Source organism: Hemitrygon akajei, chromosome 6, assembly GCF_048418815.1.
Source record: "Hemitrygon akajei chromosome 6, sHemAka1.3, whole genome shotgun sequence".
Taxonomy (NCBI): domain Eukaryota; kingdom Metazoa; phylum Chordata; class Chondrichthyes; order Myliobatiformes; family Dasyatidae; genus Hemitrygon; species Hemitrygon akajei.
In genome coordinates this window covers 162,600,725-162,624,385 of record NC_133129.1, presented here as the reverse complement: position 1 = coordinate 162,624,385, position 23,661 = coordinate 162,600,725, and the positions used below count along the sequence as shown (strand labels likewise).

At 38.8% G+C, this 23,661-nt stretch overlaps 1 protein-coding gene and 1 long non-coding RNA gene across 4 annotated transcripts in view; one reads left to right on the top strand and one right to left on the bottom strand.

Annotated features, from left to right (window-relative positions):
• LOC140729657 (uncharacterized) overlaps positions 1-23,661 on the top strand; it is an 80,644-nt gene that overhangs the window by 1,997 nt on the left and 54,986 nt on the right. Inside the window, exon 2 of the long non-coding RNA XR_012099391.1 lies at positions 16,631-16,801. This is a non-coding gene — a long non-coding RNA (uncharacterized lncRNA). The remainder of the gene's footprint in view (positions 1-16,630; positions 16,802-23,661) is intronic.
• Positions 17,276-23,661, bottom strand: part of lrp4 (low density lipoprotein receptor-related protein 4) — a 417,332-nt gene continuing 410,946 nt past the window's right edge. For 2 of the 3 annotated variants that reach the window (XM_073049685.1, XM_073049684.1), the window contains exon 38: positions 17,276-21,899. In XM_073049685.1, the coding sequence (XP_072905786.1) occupies positions 21,564-21,899 (336 nt within the window). In that variant the 3' untranslated portion in view covers positions 17,276-21,563. The remainder of the gene's footprint in view (positions 21,900-23,661) is intronic. The other variant, XM_073049686.1, reaches the window with a different exon arrangement.

Here is a 23,661-nt window from a genome sequence, read left to right as displayed (position 1 = left end):
GTGGAGTACAGTGTGGAGAAACAGACAAATCTTGCATCTAAGTCCATAGATCCCTCCAAGTGCTGGTTGATAGGGTGGTTAAGGTAGATAGATAGATAGATAGATACTTTATTCATCCCCATGGGGAAATTCAACTTTTTTTTCCAATGTCCCATACACTTGTTGTAGCAAAACTAATTACATACAATACTTAACTCAGTAAAAAAATATGATATGCATCTAAATCACTATCTCAAAAAGCATTAATAATAGCTTTTAAAAAGTTCTTAAGTCCTGGCGGTTGAATTGTAAAGCCTAATGGCATTGGGGAGTATTGACCTCTTCATCCTGTCTGAGGAGCATTGCATCGATAGTAACCTGTCGCTGAAACTGCTTCTCTGTCTCTGGATGGTGCTATGTAGAGGATGTTCAGAGTTTTCCATAATTGACCGTAGCCTACTCAGCGCCCTTCGCTCAGCTACCGATGTTAAACTCTCCAGTACTTTGCCCACGACAGAGCCCGCCTTCCTTACCAGCTTATTAAGACGTGAGGCGTCCCTCTTCTTAATGCTTCCTCCCCAACACGCCACCACAAAGAAGAGGGCGCTCTCCACAACTGACCTATAGAACATCTTCAGCATCTCACTACAGACATTGAATGACGCCAACCTTCTAAGGAAGTACAGTCGACTCTGTGCCTTCCTGCACAAGGCATCTGTGTTGGCAGTCCAGTCTAGCTTCTCGTCTAACTGTACTCCCAGATACTTGTAGGTCTTAACTTGCTCCACACATTCTCCATTAATGATCACTGGCTCCATATGAGGCCTAGATCTCCTAAAGTCCACCACCATCTCCTTGGTCTTGGTGATATTGAGACACAGGTAGTTTGAGTTGCACCATATCACAAAGTCCTGTATCAGTTTCCTATACTCCTCCTCCTGTCCATTCCTGACACACCCCACTATGGCCGTGTCATCAGCGAACCTCTGCACATGGTGTTATATAGTGTGCTGCCCTTCATTAGTCAGGGATTTTGTTCACGAGCCATGGGGTAATATTGCAGCTTTTTAAAACTCTGGTTAAACCTCACTGAGAGAATTGTGTACATTTCTGGTCACCTCATTAGAGGAAGGATGTGGAAGCTTCAGAGAGGATGCAGACAAGATTTACCAGGAAGATCAAACACGAGGAAATCTGCAGATGCTGGAAATTCAAACAGCACACACAAAATGCTGGTGGAACACAGCAGGCCAGGCAGCATCTATAAGGAGAAGCACTGTCTGGCCTACTGTGTTCCACTAGCATTTTGTGTGTGTTGTTTACCAGGAAGATGTCTGGATTAGAGAGCATGCTCTTTGAGGAAAGATTGAGCAAGCTAGGACTTTTCTCTTTGCAGTGAAGAAGAATGAAAGCATCTTAGATTACGATTATTACAGTGGATAGCCAGCACCTTTTTCTCGGTGTGGCAATGGCCAATAACAGAGGACATCCATTAAAGACAAGTGGAGGAAAATTTAGGGGAAATATCAGAGGTATTTTTGTTTTACACAGAGTGGTAGGTGCCTGAAACAACTGTCAGGGTTAGTGTAAATGCTAATACACTCAAGAGACTCAGATGGGCACATGGGTATAATAAAAATGGAGATTTATGCACTGTGTAGGAGGGAAGAGTTAAATTGATTGTGGGGTAGGTTTACATAGTTGAGCCTAATGTCATGGGCCATAGGGCCTGTACTGTGCTAGATACTGGGCAGAGATAGGAACACTCATGAACCTATAGAAACTGGTAATCCAAACTTTGAAAATTCCAAATTACCTTGGGTGCTTGGAATATTTTCTGCACCATCAAGTTACATATCTGTCCTTTCAAATATCTGGAGAAAAGCCTCTCTTGGGTACCTATCATCTGTCAAAGCTAGATTGTACTTCTTGAAGGGGAGGTGCAACAGTAATATGAACTAGGGGTTGTGGGGTTGTCATGGAGATAATTCTGATTCTCTTAGCAGGCTATCAAGGAAAATAAGACATACAATTTTCTAACACTGAACAGGAGGCCTTGGTTTAGGAGTGAATGTGACCAGGAGGCTGCCCAGGTAGACAGGACAAGAGAGGAAATAATTTTGGTAGTCACTGCCAGGAGCCAAGACCCAAGGACTGAATGCAGTCCAACAAGAAAAGTTCAGTGACCTAAAATTAAATGCCTATAAACACATTTCCAAATTTCAAACCTCACAAAACGCATCCCAAAGATGTATGGGTTAGTAGGTTAATTGGCCACATGGGTGTAATTGGACAACGCCAGCTTGTTGGGCCGGTATGGCATATGTTGTATCTCTGAATCTAAATTATACAGTAAATGTAAAAAACTATCCAATGATTTGGGATATCAGATTGAATCATGTAATACCTGGAATTTGGAGTTCTATATGACTGAAATATGCAGGGTGAAAGGAACCTAAATGAATGTAGAAGGGATAGATATTGGTCACTGGAGGTAATTGCCTTCTGTACCAATTCTGGATTGGCCTCAACCTGTTCAGTTGAGTTAAAACCAGTCATGGCTACCAAGCAGCTGATATTAAGAGAATTGGGCGGGGGGGGGGGGGGGCGCAATATGGAGTCAGAGCAGCACTGACTAAAAAAATCCACTATGATCTTATTGAATGTGGGAGCAGACCTAAGGCGGCTTTCATTTACATTCATGCAAAAGCCAAGGATGAGTAAATAGCACTACAAATATTAAAACATGACAAGAAATTACTAAAGGATGAAATACCATTCTCTAAATCACAACTGTAGCCTCAGCTCACATGTTTCTCTCCAACTGACTCAAAGTTACAAATGCCTGAAAGGCTGCAACCCATGTGTGTAGGAAGTCATCATTTAAATAGATGCACATGCATGGTTTTCTTTAACTCTAGATGATTTCCTTCATTTCTCATCACTGCAATCACCTAGAGGAGTATTTCTCTCTGATCAATCCTGTTGCAAGTTGTAGATATGTGCCCCAAATCTTCCAGATTTTATAATACAAACATTACACCAATGATAATTCAAGAGGTGTAAACATTTCGTTTAATGGTAACATCTTCCCTGCTGCAAGTCTTTGAAATAGCCATTCTTCCTTCTGTCCGTGAAGTTGCCTATTATGCTTCAAAAAGATCATCCTGTTTGTGTTTTGACTATTATCATATAACTGTGATTGGATGAGAAAGATTCATACGTTGTCATCATTTTAAAAGCCCACTGAATTTCATTCCAGTAGCAGTTTAAGTATTAACATACCCAGAGTCTTGTGGGAATGAGTCCAGTTTTGTTGGTACCATGGTTGCTGTTTTCCTGTGGGTTTGGAAGTCTTGTGGACAGTGAGTCACAGAGGTTTAGAGAAGGAAGGACACTTAAACTTCAACTCACAGCTTGTTTTAAAAGCTAATAAAAGTCTCTTTGTTCCTCGAGGCATGCTGGGATATGAAGCTTTCTCAATTCCTTTGTATGGATACCACAAAACAGCTTTCACGGTACAATAGCCTGATCCCTTTAATGTTGGTTTAGTTGAGTCAAATGCGTTCTTGTTGCAGGTTTGGCGATAATACCCATCATTGGGTGCCAGGAATCCTAGCAAAATGGATACCAAGTCTTTTTTTAAAAATAATAAATAATTAAATTAAGAACATAATATATGAGTGAACATTATCAGTCAGTGAAAGGATTCAACTTTTAAATCAATCACTATTAAAGCACTGCTACAGTTTTAGATATAGCTTAGTCCTATTGAGACAATCTGAAGAGTTGATAATTGCTGTGGTGATAGAATTGTAACATGTTATATAATGTACTTCAAGCATGATAAATATTGTTTTCAAAAATCTCAGTATAGTATCCATATAACTCATTTGTTTGTTGCTGTTAAAAGTTTTTTAAAAAGGTGCCAATCATTCCAATGCATTAGGACACTAATGAATTGGATCAAAATAATTTGATGCAAATGGATAATGCTCACATTTTTATGGGCATCCTTTTTTTTTCCTCATTTGAATTATATATTTGGCATTTGAAAAAGATTTTGACATCCTTGCCTTATTCTTCAACCAGAATTTTAGATTTATTACTAACAACATGCTTGTTTGATTTAAAACTGGATTTAAACATCTCAGATGGCTCCAAAGACTCTGCTGCATACGTATACCAATGCAACCCAAAAAGACTACAAGAATTGGACAGTCCTGCAGTCAGGATGACTGTCCCATCTGTGGATTGAGATATTTTGCACAGTGCTCAGAGATCGGGTCCATTTGTGCAAAAATGAATATTCCTTTTTTGAAAATCCTACAAAAGGTAATGGATTTGGTCAAGTACATCATGGGTAAAACCCTTCCAACCATTGAGCACATGTACATGAAATGTTGTCATAGAAAAGCAGCATCCATCATCAAAGATCCTCACCACCCAGGCCATAGTCTTTTCTCACTGTTACCATCAGGTAGAAGGTACAAGTGCCTCAGGACTTATATCACCAGGTTCAGGAACAGTTACTACCCATCAACAAGGGAAGATAACTACACTCATTCTATTTCTGATGTTCCCACAACTTTAAGATTGTGGTCTCACTTTAAGGACAATTTATCTTGTTATTTCATGCTCTTGTTATTTATTGCTATTTATTTACAGTGGAGCTAGAAATTTATGAACCCTGTAGAATTTTCTCTATTTCTGCATATATACAAGCTAAAGTATGGTCAGATCTTCAGATCTTCAAGAAAGTCCTAAAACTAAATAAAGAGAACGCAATTAAATAAATAACACAAAACATTATACTTATTCATTTATTTAATGAAAAAAATAATTCAATATTACATGTATTTGTTGGAAAAAGTATGTGAACCTCTGGGGTAATACCTTCTGGTAAAGCTATTTGGAATCAGATGTTCCAATCAATGAGATGAAATTGGAGGTGTGGGTTGTAGAGGTGCCCTGCCCTGTAAAAAGGACACACAAAGTTAGGTTACAGACAGAGCCTGCTCTTCTCAAGAAAGATCTCTTTATGTGTGCCATGCCTTGATCAAAAGAACTTTCAGAGGACCTCAGAAGGAGAATTGTAGACATGCATAAAGCTGGAAAAGACCAAAAAACCATTTCTAAAGACACAAGAGTTCCTCAACCTACAGTAAGAGAAATTGTCTACAAATGTAGGAAACTTAGTACTGTTGCTACCCTCCCTAGGAGTGGGCATCTTGCAAAGATCACACCAAGAGCACAACATGAAATGCTGAAGGAAGTGGAAAAGAACCCAGGGGTAACAGCAAAAGACCTGCATAAATCTCTAGAACTTGCTAAAATCTCTGTTCATGAGTGCACTAAAAGAAAAACACTGAACAAGAATGATGTTCATGGAAGGACACCATGGAGGAAACCACTGCTCTCCAAAAAAAAATGTTGCTGCACATCTCAAGTTTATAAAAGCCTACCTGGATGTTCTACAACACCTCTGGGACAGATTAGACAAAAGTTGAACTATTTGGCAGAAATGCACATTGCTATGTTTGGAGGAAGAAGGGCACTACACACCAACACCAAAGCCTCATCCCACCGTGAAGCATGGTGGAAGAAGCATCATGGTTTGGAGCTGCTTTGTTGCCTCAGGACCTGGACAGCTTGCAATCATTGAGGGAACAATGAATTCAAAATTTTATCAAGACATTTTACAGGAGAATGCCAGAGTAGCAGTCTGTCATCTGAAGCTTATTAGAAGTTAGATAATGCAACAACACAATGATCCTAAAGAAAAGAGTAAATCAACAACAGGATGGCTTAAAAAGAAGAAAATTTGTGTTTTGGAATGGCTGAGTCAAAGTCCTGAGCTTAATCCTATAGAAATGTCATGGAAGGACTTGAAGGAAGCAACTCTTCTAGGAAGCCCACCAACATTCCAGCGGTGAAGCAGTTTTGTAAGAAAGTATGGCCTAAAATACATCCAAGTCAATGTGCAGGACTGATCAACAGTTACTGGAAATGGTTGGTTGAAGTTATTGTTGTACAAAGGGGTCACACCCTTTACTAAAAGCAAAGGTTCACATAATTTTTCCAACAAATATATGTAATATTGGATCATTTTACTCATTAAAAAAATGAACAAGTATAATGATTTTTGTGCTAATTGTTCAATTGGGCTCCCCTTTTCTAGTTTTAGGGCTTACATGAAGATCTGATCACATTTTAGGTCATATTTATGCTGAAATAGAGAAAATCCTGCAGGGTTCACAGACTTTACAGCACCACTGAATATTTGCATTTGCACAGTTTGTTGTTCATTTATCCTGTTTACAGTTACTGTACTCTCGATTAGCTGAGTAGGCCTGCAGAAAAAGAATCTCAGGGTTGCATGTAGCAAAAAGTATGTACTCTGATATGATAATAAACTTTACTTCGAACTTTAGAATGATGAAAAAGAATAAAATTATGTTGATGTATTATTGCAGTGTTCTTCTAACTACTTATACACAACTTCTGAGGATTGTCACCCTGAAGTGGTGGAGAGGCTTGTGAGTCTGTCAAGGATTATGTGGTAGTTGCCTGTGCATCAGCCTTCCCATGTTAAATAAAGTCATGTTCAGGCAGTCTCCATTAAAGAAATCCACCTTAACATTTCTGAATATGTGGATTAGAGAATGGCCTCCAGTCACCTGAGGACTCACCAATATGGAATCCCGTAGGAGAACATCATACTTGACTCAAGAGATGAGAGACAGAGATGAGAGAGAGGGAGAGAGAGAGAGACAGAGATGAGAGAGATGAGAGAGAGAGAGAGAGAGAGAGAGAGAGAGAGAGAGAGAGAGAGAGAGAGAGAGAGAGAGAGAGATGAGATGAGATGAAGGGGAGAGATAGATAGAGAGAAAGTGACATACATGTATCAGAGTACATTCACGTCACCACGCACAAACCTGAGATTCTCTTTCTGTGGGCATACTTAGCAAATCTATAGAACAGTAACTATAAACAGGATCAACAGACAACAAACTGTGCAAATGAAAATATAAATAAATAGCAATAAATAATGAGCACAAAATAACAAGATAAAGAGTCCTTAAAGTGAGATCATTGGTAGTGGGAACATCAGAAATATAATGTGCTCATATTTGAACAATCCAAGCGCATTCATCAAAGAAACAACCAGCATTAAAGAAGCATGGCTTAGCTGCAAACTTCTAGGAACATTTGATATGTATGATGTTTGCTATTTAATTGCAATTGATAGTATAGGAAATAAACATGACATGCAGAATGCCTGATTTTAAAATGGGATATGAATTACATTTGCATGCAGCTGATCTAGTTATAAACCATTGTGTAGATTTCAGACAGGATGATGTTTTACGTGATCACATCTTCCAGAGCACATTTTCTGTCTCATTTATACCTACCTACATTTTAAATAAACAATAACTGGAGCAAAACTGAGTGGAACATATAATACGCTGCTAATGTACCCTCAGGCAAAGTTCTGAAAAGTGGTGAGAGTTAAAATTCATGACAGAGACTTAGAACTGGGGGAGGCAAAGGCGCAGTGGTAGCATGACTGGATAAATAATGTGATACCCAGGGTAAAATCCTGGGAAACTTGGTTCAAATCCCACCATATCAGATGGTAATAAATATGAATTCAAATTCTGAAATTAAACAATCTTCAGTATTGACTCTCATGAAATCTCATAGCATCAGGTTAAACCTGGGCAAGGAAACCTGGTGTTTATCCCTACCATCCCCTCCTCCACTGAGCTGATGGATTAAAAGTGGCTAAAGTACACCTTGGTAAATTACTTTCCAACTGCCCCATTAGGCTACTCTTGGTCATCAGTAAAATGACGCAAGGTGTAATTGACAGTACGACAAGTGGCACTAACTTAGCAAAATCCTGCTTATGTAAGCTCGGTTTGGGTTCAGTCAAAGTCGCTCAGTTCCTTACTTCATTATCGGCTTAGTTCAAGCATTGCTCTTGATGTCAAGACGGCATTCAAGCTAGGATAGATTCAATTCCCACTACTGTCTATAACGTTCTCCACATGACCGCGTGGGTTTTCTCTGGATGCTCCGGGTTCCTCCCACATTCCAATAGTCATACAGGTGAGAGTTAGTAAGTTGTGGGCATGTGATGTGGGCGCCAGAAGCATGACAACACATGCGGGCTGCCCCCAGCAGATAGTCAGATTGACCCCCTTGTCTATTCATCCCTCCCCACTGATCTCCCTCCTGACACTTAACCTCATAAGCGGAACAAGTGCTACATCTGCCCCTACAGCTCCTCCCTCACTATCATTCAGGGTCCAAACAGTCCAGCCAGGTGCGACGACACTTCACTTTAAAGTCTGTTGGGGTCATCTTCTGTATCCGGTGCTTCCAGTGTGGCCTCCCGTATATCGGTGAGACCCAACATAGATTGGGCGACCACTTCGCCAAGCACCTACGCTCTATCCGCCAGAAAAAGCAGGATCACCCAATGGCTACCCATTTTAATTCCACCCTATTCTATTCTGATATGTCAATCCATGGCCTCCTCTACTGCCGCGATGAAGCCACTCTCAGGTTGGAGGAGCACCAGCTTATATTCCATTTGGGCAGCCTCCAACCTGATGGTAATGAACATCAATATCTCGAACTTCCGGTAATGGGCCCCCCTCCCCATTTCACATTCCCCATTCCCATTTCCCTCTCTCACCCTTTCTCCTTGCCTGCCCATTGCCTCCCTCAGGTGCTCCCCCCCTTTTCTTTCTTCCATGGTCTTCTGTCCTCTCCTATTAGATTCCCCCTTCTCCAGCCCTGTATCTCTTTCACCAATCAACTTCCCAGCTCTTTACTTCAACCCTTCCCCCCTCCCTGTTTCACCTTTCACCTTGTGTTTCTCCCTCCCCTCCCACCCTCCTTCTAACTCTGACTCCTCATCTTTTTTTCTCCAGTCCTGCCGAAGGGTCTTGGCCTGAAATGTCAACTTTACTCTATTCCATAGATGCTGCCTGGCCTGCTGAGTTCCTCCAGCATTTTGTGTGTGTTGCTTGGAATTCTCTTGTTTGTGACTGCATTTCATTGTATGCGTTGGTTTCAATATACAGTGCATGTGACAAATAAAGCCAATCTTTCTTAGACTGCACCTTCCAAACCCATGACTTCTACCAGCTGGAATGACAAGGGCAACAGAAGCATGAAAAGTTGCCCACCATTCCTTCAATGTCACTGGGTCAAAATCCTGGAGAATTTCCCCCAAGTTGCATTGTGGGAATGTTCACACTTCACAGACTGCAGCAGTGAACCTCCACCTTCTCAAAGCCAACTAGAGATAGCAATTATCTCTGCGACTCAGACTCTCTCGCAATTCAGACTGCGAAGCCTTCATTGTTTGAATGAATGTTACCAAGAAAAAAATCATTGCCAGAAATAAAAATGGCCCACAACCATGATATATAATCAGACTCCATGAAAAGTCTCAACAAAATTGGCAAGGAAACCCATTATTGGATGCTAATTGAAACCTAATAAATCAAGTAGAATTTATTTATATCTCTGTTGTTGATGCACTTCCTCAATTTTCACAACCGAAGGGTTCAAAGTTCAAAATAAATTTATCATTAAAGTGCATATATGGCACCATATACAACCCTAAGGTTTGTTTTCTTGTCGGCTTACTCAGTAAAATCCAAGGACCATTCTAGAATCAATAAAAGACTGCACCCAACAGGGCAGACAAACAACCAAGGTGCAAAATAAAACAAACTGTACAAATACAAAAGAGAAAAAAGTAATAACATTAAATAAATAAGCAGTAAGAATCAAGAACATGTGATGAAGAGTCCTTGAATGTGTCCATAGGCTAACTCAAATCAAAAACTGCAGATGATTGCAATGTGAAATAAAAATAGAAAATGTTGTCAAGTGGCCTCTGCGTAAATATACTCCCATTTTTACTTTTAATTATTTCCTCTAGTCCATAACATTTTGTACTGTAGAGAAGCTTTATATAGTATTGTTCGCTTTGTAAATTTCATTCTGTCATGGGACTGAATTAGAAAAAGAGGATCAGCCATGGAAGGAGAGAGACTAAATGAAACAAAATATATCAACCACTGAAATAAGTGTACAAGTCGAGAATAATAAACCTGTAGTTCCCTGATCAGGAGTATGTTGATTGCTGTCTTTATCTAGGGTATACAGATATATAACTTCCCAGAGTTTTAGAGAATCAAAGAAATATACAGTATAGAAACAAATCCAGCCTACTTTGTGCCTCTCATACCCAAAACATTCTATCCCAGGCAACATCTGTTGAATGTCCTCTGCACCCTCTCCACTGCAATTACACCCTTCCCCTTGTGCGATGATCAGAACTGGACACAGTTCTCTAGCTGAAGCATGACTGAGGTTGGATAATGCTCTTACATTCTGTGTCTTACCTCATGAAAGGAAATGTCATGATAGTTTACTGTATGTGTTGGGTTTTCCCTATAATTTAATTTAGTACCTTTGTTGATCCACTCCAACAGTATGATCCTGTAGAAGCAATAGAATTTCATTTTGAATATAAATCTCACTTAAAATAGACCTGTGGATGGCAGGTAAAATTGTTCTTTTGAAAGGGAGGGTTTAAACTAGTTTGGCAGGGGGATGTGCACCACGGTAATAGGTTGGAGGATGGGGCAGTTGGGGTAAAGGCAAATGCAGTGTGTGGGGAGACTGTGAGGAGGAGGCAGCAAATAGAGCATAGTTGCAGTCAGTTGGATGGGTTGAAGCATGTCTATGTTAATGTGAGAAGAATCACGAACAAGGGTGATGAACTTGGGACACAGATCAGTATACGGAACTACAAAGTTATGGCTGCTGGATGACCCATGGTTCAGATGTTTCAATTGGGACAGGGAGGGAGGTAAGAACCAGAATCAGAATCAGGTTTATCATCGCCAGCATGTGTCGTGAAATTTGTTAACTTAGCAGCAGCCGATCAAAGCAATACATAATATAGGAGGAGGAAGAAAAAAATAGTAATGAATAAACAAGTAAATCAATTACAGTATATGCATATTGAATAGATTAAAAATCATGCAAAAATAGATAATATATATTAAAAAAGTGAGGTAGTGTTTATGAGAAGTGGGGAGTGGCATTGCTGATCGGGATAGTATCACAGCTGCAGAAAGGGAGGATAATTGCGAAGGGATTGTCTACTGGGTGGAGCCAGAAATAGGAAGGGAGCAATTATTGGGATTATTCTATTGACCTCCCTCCAAAGGCAACAGAGACACTGAAGAGCAGATCGGGAGGCAGAGTTTGGAAAGGTGCGAAAATAACAGGGTTGTTGGCATCGATGACTTGAACTTTCCTAATATTGATTGGCAAAAGGTGTAGATGGGTGGAATTAGTTAGGCATGCCTGAAGGATTCCTGACACAAAATATAGATAAGCCGACTAGAGGAGAGATCATAATGATCTGGAACAAGGCAATGATTCTAGCCAGATTTGGAAAGTGAGCATTTCAGAGACTGTAACTACTTCTCACTGACTTTTATCATTACCTTGGACAGGGATAGGAGCAGACAGTGTGGGAACATATTTAATTGGGGGAGGGTGAATTATGATGCTATTAGGCTGGAACTTGGGACTGCTGTCAGAGGTTACAGCGGGACATTGATAGGATGCAAAACTGGGCTGAGAAGTGGTAGCTGGAGTTCAACCCAGATAAGTGTGAAGTGGTTCATTTTGGTAGGTGAAATATGATGGCAGACTCTTGGCAGTGTGGAGGATCAGAGGGATCTTGGGGTTTGAGTCCATAGGATGCTCAAAGCAGCTGCGCAGGTTGACTCTGTGGTTAAGAAGGCGTGTGGTGTATTGGCCTTCATCAATCGTGGAATTGAATTTAGGAGCCAAGAGGTAATGTTGCAGCTATATAGGAACCTGGTCAGACCCCACTTGGAGTACTGTGCTCAGTTCTGGTCGCCTCACTACAGGAAGGATGTGGAAGCCATAGAAAGGGTGCAGAGGAGATTTACAAGGATGTTGCCTGGATTGGGGAGCATGCCTTATGTGAATAGGTTGAGTGAACTTGGCCTTTTCTCCTTGGAGTGAAGGAGGCTGAGAGGTGACCTGATAGAGGTGTATAAGATGACGAGAGGCATTGATCGTATGGATAGTCAGAGGCTTTTTTCCCAGGGCTGAAATGGTTGCCACAAGAGGACACGGGTTTAAGGTGCTGGGGAGTAGGTACAGAGGAGATGTCAGGGGTAAGTTTTTTTACTCAGAGAGTGGTGAGTGTGTGGAATGGGCTGCCGGCAACGGTGGTAGAGGCGGATACGATAGGGTCTTTTAAGAGGCTTTTAGATAGGTACATGGAGCTCAGTAGAATAGAGGGCTTTAGGTAAGCCTAGTGATTTCTAAGTTAGGGACATGTTCAGCACAACTTTGTTTTCTATGTTTCTGTACTATATCTCTAAATATGTATTAAAAAACCAGAGATGTGGGAGAGTTAAGTGGAAGAAAGAAGCATACTGAAAGGTTTAAGAAACAAGGATCAGAGAGGGCTTGAGAAGGTTACAAGGGAGCCAGGAAGATGCATAAGAGTGGCTTTTGGAGCACGGAAGGGGACACGAGAAGTCCCTGGGGAGCAGAATTAAGAGAAATTCCAAGGCGTTTTACATGTATGTGATGAACAGGAAGGTGACTAAAAGGAGAATAGTGCTGATCAGTAATGGTACAGGAAAAGTATCTGGAGTTGGAAAGTTCCTTTATAATTTGCTTCAGTACTCATCAGTGTGACCTTGACACACGTGAGGAGAGCGTAGAACAAGCAGATATGCTGGAACATGTCGACGTGAGGAGAGAGAATGTGCTGGAAGTTTTGAAAACCATTAGGAGAGATAACTCCCCAGGGATGAACGGGATATACCCCAGGTTTCTACAAGAACCGAGGGAAGAGATTGCTGTGTATTTGGCAATGATCTTTGCTTCCTCACAGGAGTACTACCAAAAGATTGGAGGGTGGCAAATGTTATAGCTTTGTTCAAGAAAGGTAACAGGGACAACACTGGGAATTATAAATCAGTGAGTCTTATATCAGTGGTAGGCAAACTTCGAGCGGATTCTTAGAAATAGGATTTCCAAGCCTAGTCTGTTTGGTAGTAGTCAACATGGTTTGATGAGGAGCAGGTCGTACCTCATGAGCTTGAGCAAGTGTAGGTTAAAAGTTTGGCACAATGTCAGGAGCCAAAGGTCCTGCATTATATGCTACTGCTTTATGTTCCATGGTTGTAATGACCTACATAAGCAAATTGGATAGGGGCCAACTCTTGCCTCCCACCTCATGAGATTATGCTGAACTTGCTGGAATTAAGCTGTTTATTTTTTGGGACAGCAAGGGAGTTTTGTTTTGGTCCCTTTAACCATTCCAGCTTTACTTTATTTTAAAACAAAGACTTCCATTATTTTCCAGACTGGGTGGAAAAGCGCTTGTGCTGTATTGTGCCAGAGCTTTTCCTTCTCAAAGACTTTCTGGAATTCCTGCAAAAAGATACAAATCAGGTCGCAGCTACTCATTGAGCAGCTTTTGGACGGCTAAACACAAGTGAGAAAATAGTGGTTTTCACTGTGAGCCAAATCTGTACCCTTGCTTCATACTTCAAAAATAGAATTTATTCATGTTTTGTGTTCTAAAGGGAATGCTATCCTCAGTTGTTGTTTTGAATGTCAGATAAACACTGTGCAGTTATTACTCAAATTCTTTAGTGTTTTAGTGGATCAAAATACAGCACAATACTAAATTGCTGAAAACGACCGCACATTTCAACGGAAAAAACTCAGTTTACCATTTTTGTCCCAGATGGGTTTGTAGTCTTTCCTCAAATTATATTTATGGGATCCAGGGAAATTTGGCAGTAAGGGTACAGATTTGGTTTGCCTAATGAAGACGGAGCGAGGTAGTAGATAGAGCGCATCTGCCTGGAGGTAGGTGATTAGTGGGGTTCTGCAGGGACCCCTGTTCTTTCTGATTTTTATAAATGCCTTGGAAGAGGAAGTGGAAGGGTGGGTTAGTAAGTTTTCAGATGACACAAAACTGGAGTTGTTGTAGCTTGAACCGGGACATCGACAGATGTAGATCTGGGCTGAAAAGTGGCATATGGAGTACAACATGGACAAGTATGAATGATCCCTATTGTTCAAAACCCAAATTTCAAAGTATTTTATTATCAAAGTACCACATGTCACCATATACAACCCCGAGATTCATTTCCTTATAGGCATACTCAATAAATCTATAGAATAATAACCATAATTAATGAAAGACTGCACAACTGGGGTATACAACCAGAGTGCAGAAGACAACAAACTGCAAATACAAAAATAAGAAATAATAATAAATAAATGAGCAATAGAGAACATGAGAGGAAGATTCCTTGAAAGTGAGTCCATTGGTTGTGGTAACATTTCAATGATGGGGCAAGTGAAATTAACCCCTTTGGTTCAAGAGCCTGATGGTTGAAGGTCGTATTTGAAGGCAGAATACAGGGTTAATGACGGGATTTTTGGGCAGCATGGAGGAATGGAGGGATCTTGGGATCTCTCAAAGTTGCTGCACAAGTTGATAGGGTTGTGACGAAGGCACCTTTTCTGTGGTCTTCATTAGTCAGGGGATTAAGTTCAAGAGCGACACCGTAATGTTGTAGCTCTATAGAATGCTGGTTAGATTGCACCTGGAAAATTGTGTTAGATTCAGGTCGCCTCATTATAGGAAGGATGTGGAAGCTTTAGAGAGGGTGCAGAGGATGCTAAGGGGCATGTCTTACATGTAGGGTGAACTGTGGCTTTTCTCTTTGGAGTAAAGGAAGATGAGAAGTGATGATAGAGGTGTACAAGAGGATAAGAGACACAAATTGAGTGGATAAGCAGAGGAATTTTTCCCAGGGCAGAAATGGCTAATACAAGAGGGCATATTTTTATGGTGATTGGTGAAAAATATAGTGGGAATATCAAAGGTACATTCTTTACACTGTGAGTGCGTGGAATTCTGTACTGGGGCAGTAGTGGAGGCAGATACATTACAGACATAAGAAACTCCTAGATAAGTATGAGGATGATAGAAAGATCGAGGGCTATGTTGGAGGGATTAGATTGTTCTTAGAGTAGGTTAAAAGGTTGGCACAGCATCTTGGGCCAAAGGACCTGTTCTGTGGTGTAATATTCTAGGCTCTATGTTGTATGTTCTACATTTGGCCCATTATCACATCATTTTGATTTGCACAATGACACATAAAATGCTGGGGTAGCTCACTGGTCAGGGAGCACCTATGGGCGGTGGGGGGGGGGGGGGGGGAGTAAATAGTCGACGCTCTGAGCCAAAACCCTTCGTCAGTTCCCCCAGTGTTGTATGTGTGTGTTTCTCAAGATTTCCAGTATCTGCACAATCTTCTTGTGTCTCCCATTGCTTTGCACCAACATTTTTTATTATAATAATAAAACATACAATACTTTGCCAGTCCATCACAGGTAAAGCCCTCTCCATCACTCAGCACGCTTATGAGGAGCATTACCACAAGCAGCACAATGCTATTATCGTTCAGGGCATCGGAGTTTGGAGTCAACTCCGGCAGTGAGAGTGAGAGTGAGAGAGAGAGAGAGAGAGTGTGTGTGTGTGTGTGTGTGTGTGTGTGTGTGTGTGTGTGTGTGTGTGTGTGTGTGTGTGTGTGTGTGTGTGTGTGTGTGTGTGTGTGTGTGTGTGTGTGTGTGTGAGAGAGTGTGTGTGAGAGAGACAGTGTGTGTGTGAGAGAGAGAGTGTGTGTGTGAGTGTGAGAGTGTGTGTGTGAGAAAGTGTGTGGGAGAAAGAGTGTGTGTGAGAGTGTGTGTGTGAGAGAGTGTGTGAGAGTGCGTGTGAGAGTGTGTGAGAAAGTGTGTGTGTGTGTGTGTGTGTGTGAGTGAGTGTGTGCATGACAGCATGTGCGTGTGTTTCCTCCAGGTCCTCTGGTTTTCACCAACAGTCCAAAGACATACCAGTAGTAGGTTAATTGGTCATGTTAAGTTGTCCTGCAATTAGGCCAGGGTTAAATCCGTGGGTTTCTGGGTGGCACAGCTTGAAAGGCCGGAAGGGCCTGTACAGCACAGTATCTCAGAATAAAATAAAGCAGAATCCATCAACAAGGACCCCGATCATCCAGGCCATGATTACCACTGGGCAAGCGGTAGAGGAGCCTTTGGTCCACATCACCAGATTCAACTTACAATCATCAGGCTCCTGAACCAGTGTGAATAACTTCACTCACCTCAAGCTGAATGGATTCCACAACCTAGACTCACTCACAATGACTCTATAACTCAGGTTCTCAGTATTATTTATTTACTTTTTCATTTATTATTGGCACGATTGTTCTCTTTTGCACATTGGATGCTTGCCAGACTATTATGCATAGGTTTCATAAACTATTGTACAGTATTTCTTTATTTTCCTGCAAGAAAAATATATATGGTGACATGTATGTATTTGATAATAAACTCATTTGAACTTTGAAAAACATTCTAGTGTTTATGCAAAATATAGATAACAGAAAAAAATGTGGATATAGGGGTAAACACTTTAATCGGATTATTTATTTATTTACTTACTGACTTCATTTTATTTCTTGAGATACAGAGCAGAACAGGCCCTTCCAGCCCAAAGACTTGCACCACCCAGCAGTCCACCTATTTAACCTCAGCCTAATCACGGGACAACCTACAATGACCAACGAAGCTATTAACCAGTCCATCTTTAGACTGTGGGAGGAAACTGGAACACCAGGAGACACTGTAATCCTGTTTGGTTGTGAGTATATAGGAAAAACATGCGCACCCAGCCCTGTCATCAGCGTCAGAAATCATCCTGGCACATGAGAAATTGTGAACACACAATATATATCTGAAGGAAATGTTGTATGACGATACTATAGATAATCAATTATTGATATATCTAATGTTTTAGTCAGAGAAACCTGCAACATCCAGGAATGGATATAAAGGGGAAAGGTGAAGTCCAAACCGGGCATAAAGGTGCAACTGGTTAATTTCTCCAATGAAGTATTTAGTACTAACTTATTTCATTTTAATGTGCTTTTCCCTCCTACAAGAAAGAACTGAAATTGTTTCGTATGTTATTTTATAGCACATAAACATAGTATCTGGTCCAAAGGAACTACGGAAGTATTTATACTCCACCCACACTCTCTATCTCCTTGCTTTGCCTCGCTATTTAATATAATTTCATAAAGATGGCCAAAATTATGAGTCACAAAGAGTGGTGTTTTTAAGAAGTTTTAACTAATTAAGATGACAAGATAAAACAAATAAGCACAGTTCATTGTTTCAAATATTACACAGATATAAAACATTTAGAAAACATCCAATTTTAATAACCAATTCATTTTATGTACACACATAGATATATAGCTCACACTAAACAATTGTTCTGTAAACATTTTCTAGCTGAACAAAGTTAGCAGTTTCAAGACTGTCTTAAATATCACAGATTTTAATTTAGGATAATTACAAAGTCCCAAATTAGTTACGTAGCTGCTCAACAAAAATATATTATTACACAATTGGAAGACAAATGCACGACTAATGTCCAAATGCAGTATTATATTTCAATCTATTTATTTTGCTTTCCCTTCTGTTAGATGCAACATAATATTCAAAACAATTTAAAAATATTTATGCTTTTATAGTATTTTCTAAGTTGACAAAGTGGAATACAAAATATTCCTGTGAGTGCAATGGAATTACTCCACACAAAAAAAATGCTGTTCTAGTTAAGATACCTGGCAATATGGATATTTGAGCTGGTTGTTATCCAAATATAAGTCTATACATGAAAATTGGTTAATTCTCTAAAATTCCATCATTTTTCATCTTAAATAGATCAATTTTTCAGTTATTGTCACAGTTAGTTAACTACCCAAGTATTTTAACCCATTGAGTACAGATGATCCCCAATAAAATCTCTACTCCTGATAATACAAAGATTAATCTGCATTTTTTTAAAAATGAAAGCAACTTGAAATAAGTGGTGTAGGTAACACAGCAAAATGGGAGTTCAATGTGAAAAGGGAGATATCATTTGAATAAAGTAAATCCTGGGTTATGAGCAGACTGTACATTGGAAAATACAACCTCTAGTGTTATTGAATAACCCAAGTTCACAAAACTAGCAAATAGCATGCTATAAAATTTGTCAATATATAGGATAAATGGTCAAAAAATTCATTCAGAAAAAATATCTTTTTTAAATAAAGAAGCACGTATTGAAAAGCTATAAAATGATTTCTGAGTGCTCAAAGGGTTAAAAGCCCTGGTGCAATTCCATCAAAGAACATTAAATTTACTACATTAATATTCTTATCATTGGCAAAGAAAGAATCTTGCAAATATTTGAATTTTTGAAGGGATAAAATCTATCTTCAGGGGCAGTAGAGTTTATATTTTAATAATCCTAGAGCTTTATCAAATATTTACATATTTAAACACTTTTTGTCATAACATAGCAAATGTCTTTTTGTTCAATTAGCATCCAATTGTTAGATCAAAAAATGCATGCTTAGATGTGTAGACAAACAGGAAATGTGGCCCAAAAGTGTGATCTGGATAAAATAGCATCACATTCATCTAAAGATACAAATGCTAGGCACTCAAAAGGTTAAAAGTTAAGTCATTTGGTCAAAGAAATGCATTTCTAAGCAAATAAACATGCTGAATGAGAGCAAAGCACCTGTGAGTCTTGGCTTTACTTTCAGCTTTGACCACTTGTTGGCAAAAGAGATACAAAATAATTAAAAAAGAAACACAACAAATTGTTTAATCACCGAGTGGAACCAAAACAATCTGTCTGTAATTAAATTTTAGGTCAGTTAATTTACTACTGATGATGTAATGATTTTCCTCATTTGATTGTAAGTGACACTGTCAAACCAACAATCAAACTCTGAATGCAAACAGCATGCGGATGAAGTAACTGATCTTTTGAAGTTGGGAGTCAAAGCAACGATGTTGTTGGAAGATGTGAAATATAAAACAAGTAGCAGGATATAGTACTCTCTGAAAGAATTACAGAGGTAATTGATAATACTGAGGTATCAATGGAATTTGAAATAAATTGGGAAGTTTTCCTTTAGCCTTATCCACAGGAACACCATGGAGTCTCCTGTCCTTCTGTTTTTGTTAAGGATTAGGGTTGGAAAAAAATATTTTCTAGATGATATTTTCCAGCATCATGAAATACTTAAGTGATCACTAAATTCCAATTGTTTGGCTGATAAAGTGACATAAATTAGAACAATCAGCACAATATCTTACTTCTATATTTAAACAAAATATCACCGCATTTGCTCTGGAAGAGTGGAATTTAAGAAGAAAAAAATCAAAACTTCCCTAGATAAAAGTAACAATAATTTATGACATACATTTAAATGCAGCAGGCAAGCAAAATAGCAGAAGTAGCTCATTGGAAAATAGATGGATTTAAAAAGTCCCCAAGTTGAATATTTGGGAAATGTTGAGTTAATGACTGTGACATTATATCTATTACTTTTCAGCAGTCAGTTGTGATCATTTATCTGCGGTGCTGAAAATATTTAAATCAGGCAGACTTACAGTTTAATTTAAATTATTAACAGCATTGTGCAGGGAATAATTGTAAAATTCTGCCATTGTTCCTTTAACAAAATAAATACAGAGCAAGTCTTCCACTCGCAGAACACTGATTTTGTGAATCAGTGCTCTTCTCGACTTAACAACCAAAACACATATAATGATGTAAATTCGAAGTTAGGATTGGATTGACTCCAAAAAATTAGATTTTATGTAACGAGCTGAATATTCGGGAGATATTTTATTGAAGTGTTTTCAATTAATGAGTACCCTTATCAAAGACATCATTTCAGTTGGAAGCAAAATATTCAATAATACGTTCTGTTGCTGTATTTTTATTTAATTGAACCACTGATTTAATTTCAAATCGGAATTTGAAATATAAAAGATTCCAGAAATCCAAAAAAGGCTATAGATACTGCTGCAAATTGGAGGCAGATCAGGTAACATTTCTGAAGCGATTAGAGTAATATTAGGTAAAATGACTTGTCATCATATGAGACTCTCTTTCTCCTTTACAGATGCTGTTTGACCTGCAGAGTTTTTTCTTCTTTTTTATTGCCAAGAACTTTTTATAGTTTGCTTCAAAATTTAAGTTTCTAAGCACAACTGTTAATGTAGTGTTCTTGTAATAAATCGACTCAGCAAATTGTTCATTTCTTTGAGTCCTGTTGTAGTCCTAATGAAGGGTCTTGACCCGAAATGTCAACTGTTTATTCTCCTCCATAGATGTTGCCTGATGTGCTCTGTTTGTCCAGCATTTTAGGTGTGTTGTTCTTTATTTGTTTGATACGTTAATTATAATTGAAAATTTTGAAATATGATTTGTTTCTCTTTACTCCCTTTAATATGTTCACTTGTCAATTTCAATGTAAATTCAATTTAATAGCCGCTTGCAGAATTGCTTGTGGTGATGTTAACTGTTTCCTATTGATAACCTTTCCCAAAACTTGCTCTGTATTTCCATTTAAAAATGTAAAGTAATACTGTGACCTCTATGTGTAAGGTTCAATATAAAATGCTGAATTCTGCCCCATTATTTATAATTCACACAATCTTCAGAAATAATCGGTAATTTGTGCTGTTTAATGTAACTAGCTTGCTCTGGTCTAATATTTTACATTTCAACTAAACATACAGAGTGGGTAAAAGAGATAACTCCTGATATCATAAGTACAGTTTGTAACTATTGATGGCAGCAGCATGCAAGTACAAAATTAGATTATTAATTGTAAATCAGTGCTTAGACAGATACTTAAGGGAAAATGCAGCTGGATCTGTATTAGTATTTGCCAATTCCTTAATCCTCTTTTCAAAGCAAGAGGGAAATACAGTGATTCCGGTCACATTTACAACCTCAGCTGTGTCTGGATGCCAAAGAGAAGAAGAATGAAGGGGTTAACTAAATATGTCCTTTCAAAATTCACCCTTATGTAGCCGAAGTCTTACCTGAGACTACAAGGATTTTCATACTGTTCCTCAGGAGACCAAAAATCGCAAGCCCTGCATACAGAATGAAAAGCCTTTTCCAAAAAGAGTACTCTGTTCTACATAAAGAAGTATATCCATTTTAATAGAGGAATTCTCTACAGTGTAAAAGTAGGCTAATGCATGCCACAGATAATCATCTGTATATTCACGCATTAACCACAACTGTTCCTTATATAAATCTGAAAATGAAATTGGAATTCAGATATTTCAGAAACATTTTTAGAGAGTTATGATCACTTGGCTTCAATCCATTCTTCCATGTACTGTGCTTTCTTTTTGGATGATGGATTGGTGACAAACTGTAGTACCATTCAGTCCCAGTTGAGTTGTGTGTCTTGACTTTAATGGAAGAATCTGAGGCCCCATCTTGTCTGGAGCATGCTCAGTCATGGTCAGAAGTTGCCATAGAAACTTTTTTTTAAATAGAACATGAAGGAAAAGAAAGATATTTCCCATCAGACCTCACTTTCAGTTGAGGGTTTGCGATTGTACTGCCAACCAGTGTCAGGCAAGGGGATGCCACTTCTTTCCTGTGTGCTTGTATTTACACTGCTACACTCAGACAGTGGTTCATCCTGTAGCAGCTGCTCTGTCTCTGTATCGTCAAGCGAGTCCGTGCTGCCCTGGACAGATAGTGTTTCTGCCTTCATGCAAACGTGGTCTCGAAGAATTCCTCCCCGGGTGTTCTTAATCTGTTTTAAGTCATCCCAATACATGTTGTCATTCGACAGCAAGCAGATGCCTTCGACAATTTTTATCTTTCCTTTTGTATAATTACTATCTGTAGCAGTCTGAAATGAAATGGCAAACAGTTCAACTCTGAACTCAGTGACTCCTGCATTTTTTAAACAATTATTGCTACATAAATTAGGCACAGCACATCCCAATTTCGTATAAGCAGATCCCATGAACAAAATAGACACACCACCTACATTTTCATAATTTTACAAACAAAATTATTTTGTGTCAAGCCAGTTGCAATACATATATTTCAATATTTATATATCTAAATTGACAAGATGCTTCATATCACTTGCAATTTTGATTGTCCATTCTATCTTGCTCTCCATCTCCTATGCTCTTGCAAAAAGGTTCAGAAGTACCTCAAAGTCCAGCATCTCATTTCTCTGCCTGATGCTGACTTCTTCAAATCATTACCATTCTACCACTATTTTGTGCAGCAGGTGCCAGTAGTCTTTTATTTTTTGCTTCTGCCACCCCTTTGATCACATAAGCATCCATTTTGTTATTCAACCTCAACACAGACTTTCTTCTTTGTTCTTTTCTCCTCTCCATTTCTCTACTTGGTCATCAAAATTCACATCTATAAATTTCTCTCACTTTTGATGAAATATGTCATCGGGCTTAAATGTCATCATTGCTGTAAACTTTGCAGCAATTGATATGGCTTCTGAGGATTTCCAGTAATTCTGTTTTGCATTTAGCTCTCTATCATTTGCAATATTTTGTCTTGCTGCTGTGGACTGAGTGTGCATGTGTGAAAACATTGTACAGCACACCATGCCTTTAATCAAATGTTTTAAATTACTTCCAGCGATATTTATGAAATATTATGCTAAGAAATACATACAGCTGCTGCACACTGCACCCTACTCAACTTCCGTGCAGCTGATTTTTAGAATAACTATGTTAAAATTAATGTCATACTCCCACTGTGGCAATACAGATGTGAAATAATCTTAATATTGCACACCTGTTTTTATGGTGTTTGTATTGTTATAATGGAACACAGTTTGAAATTAGTAGTTAGTAAAAATGCTTTTAACAGGTGAGCTGTTTGAAGATTTTTAAAGAAGATTAATGTAGAAAGGTAAGAGAATTAGGAGAATAGTTCCAAGACTGCAAAGCTATCAATAGTCACCATTGGAAAATAGAATAAACCAGGCAGATAATCAAATCAAAATTCTGAAACATTGAATGAGAAGCCAAAGTAAGTTGGCAAACAAAGGTAAGGAATAAATGTTGTCTGGGTGGGATAAAATATGGCAGGAAAGATGAATTTCAATAGATGAATTATAGATGTGACTTTCAGCAGATCATGACCAGGAGGAAAAAACACATTTTGGAGCCGGAAGAATGACCTCTTTATTGTGGACGCAACAGGCAGAAGAAATGAATTCTTGGTCGTTAATGAGTTGCTTCTACCTAGTGCTTTATTCATTGAGTGCTGAATAATTGAGGCATTGTAATTAAAACTGGATTGAGTTGCAAACAATCTTGTTCATCTTGATATAGTAATTGAGTAAGTGTTGGTATTCTGTTGTGGGAATTAAGCAGACAGTGTTGATTTCCCCAAAGTTTTATGGAAACAGAATAAAACTTGGATTTTAGACAAGTTGTCTCCATCCCTCTACCAAACTAGTAAGCTTGTGATGTGGCAAAGCCAAATCCAAAAATTGACTTCATATACTCAAAGGGGAGAAACATTTGAGAAAATGAAGTTAGAGCAAAAGAGTTTCTGAAAGTAGTTTCCAAATTCGTAAAAGAAACCACTTGTGGAATTGACTTAATATAGATACATTGGTGAGCAAA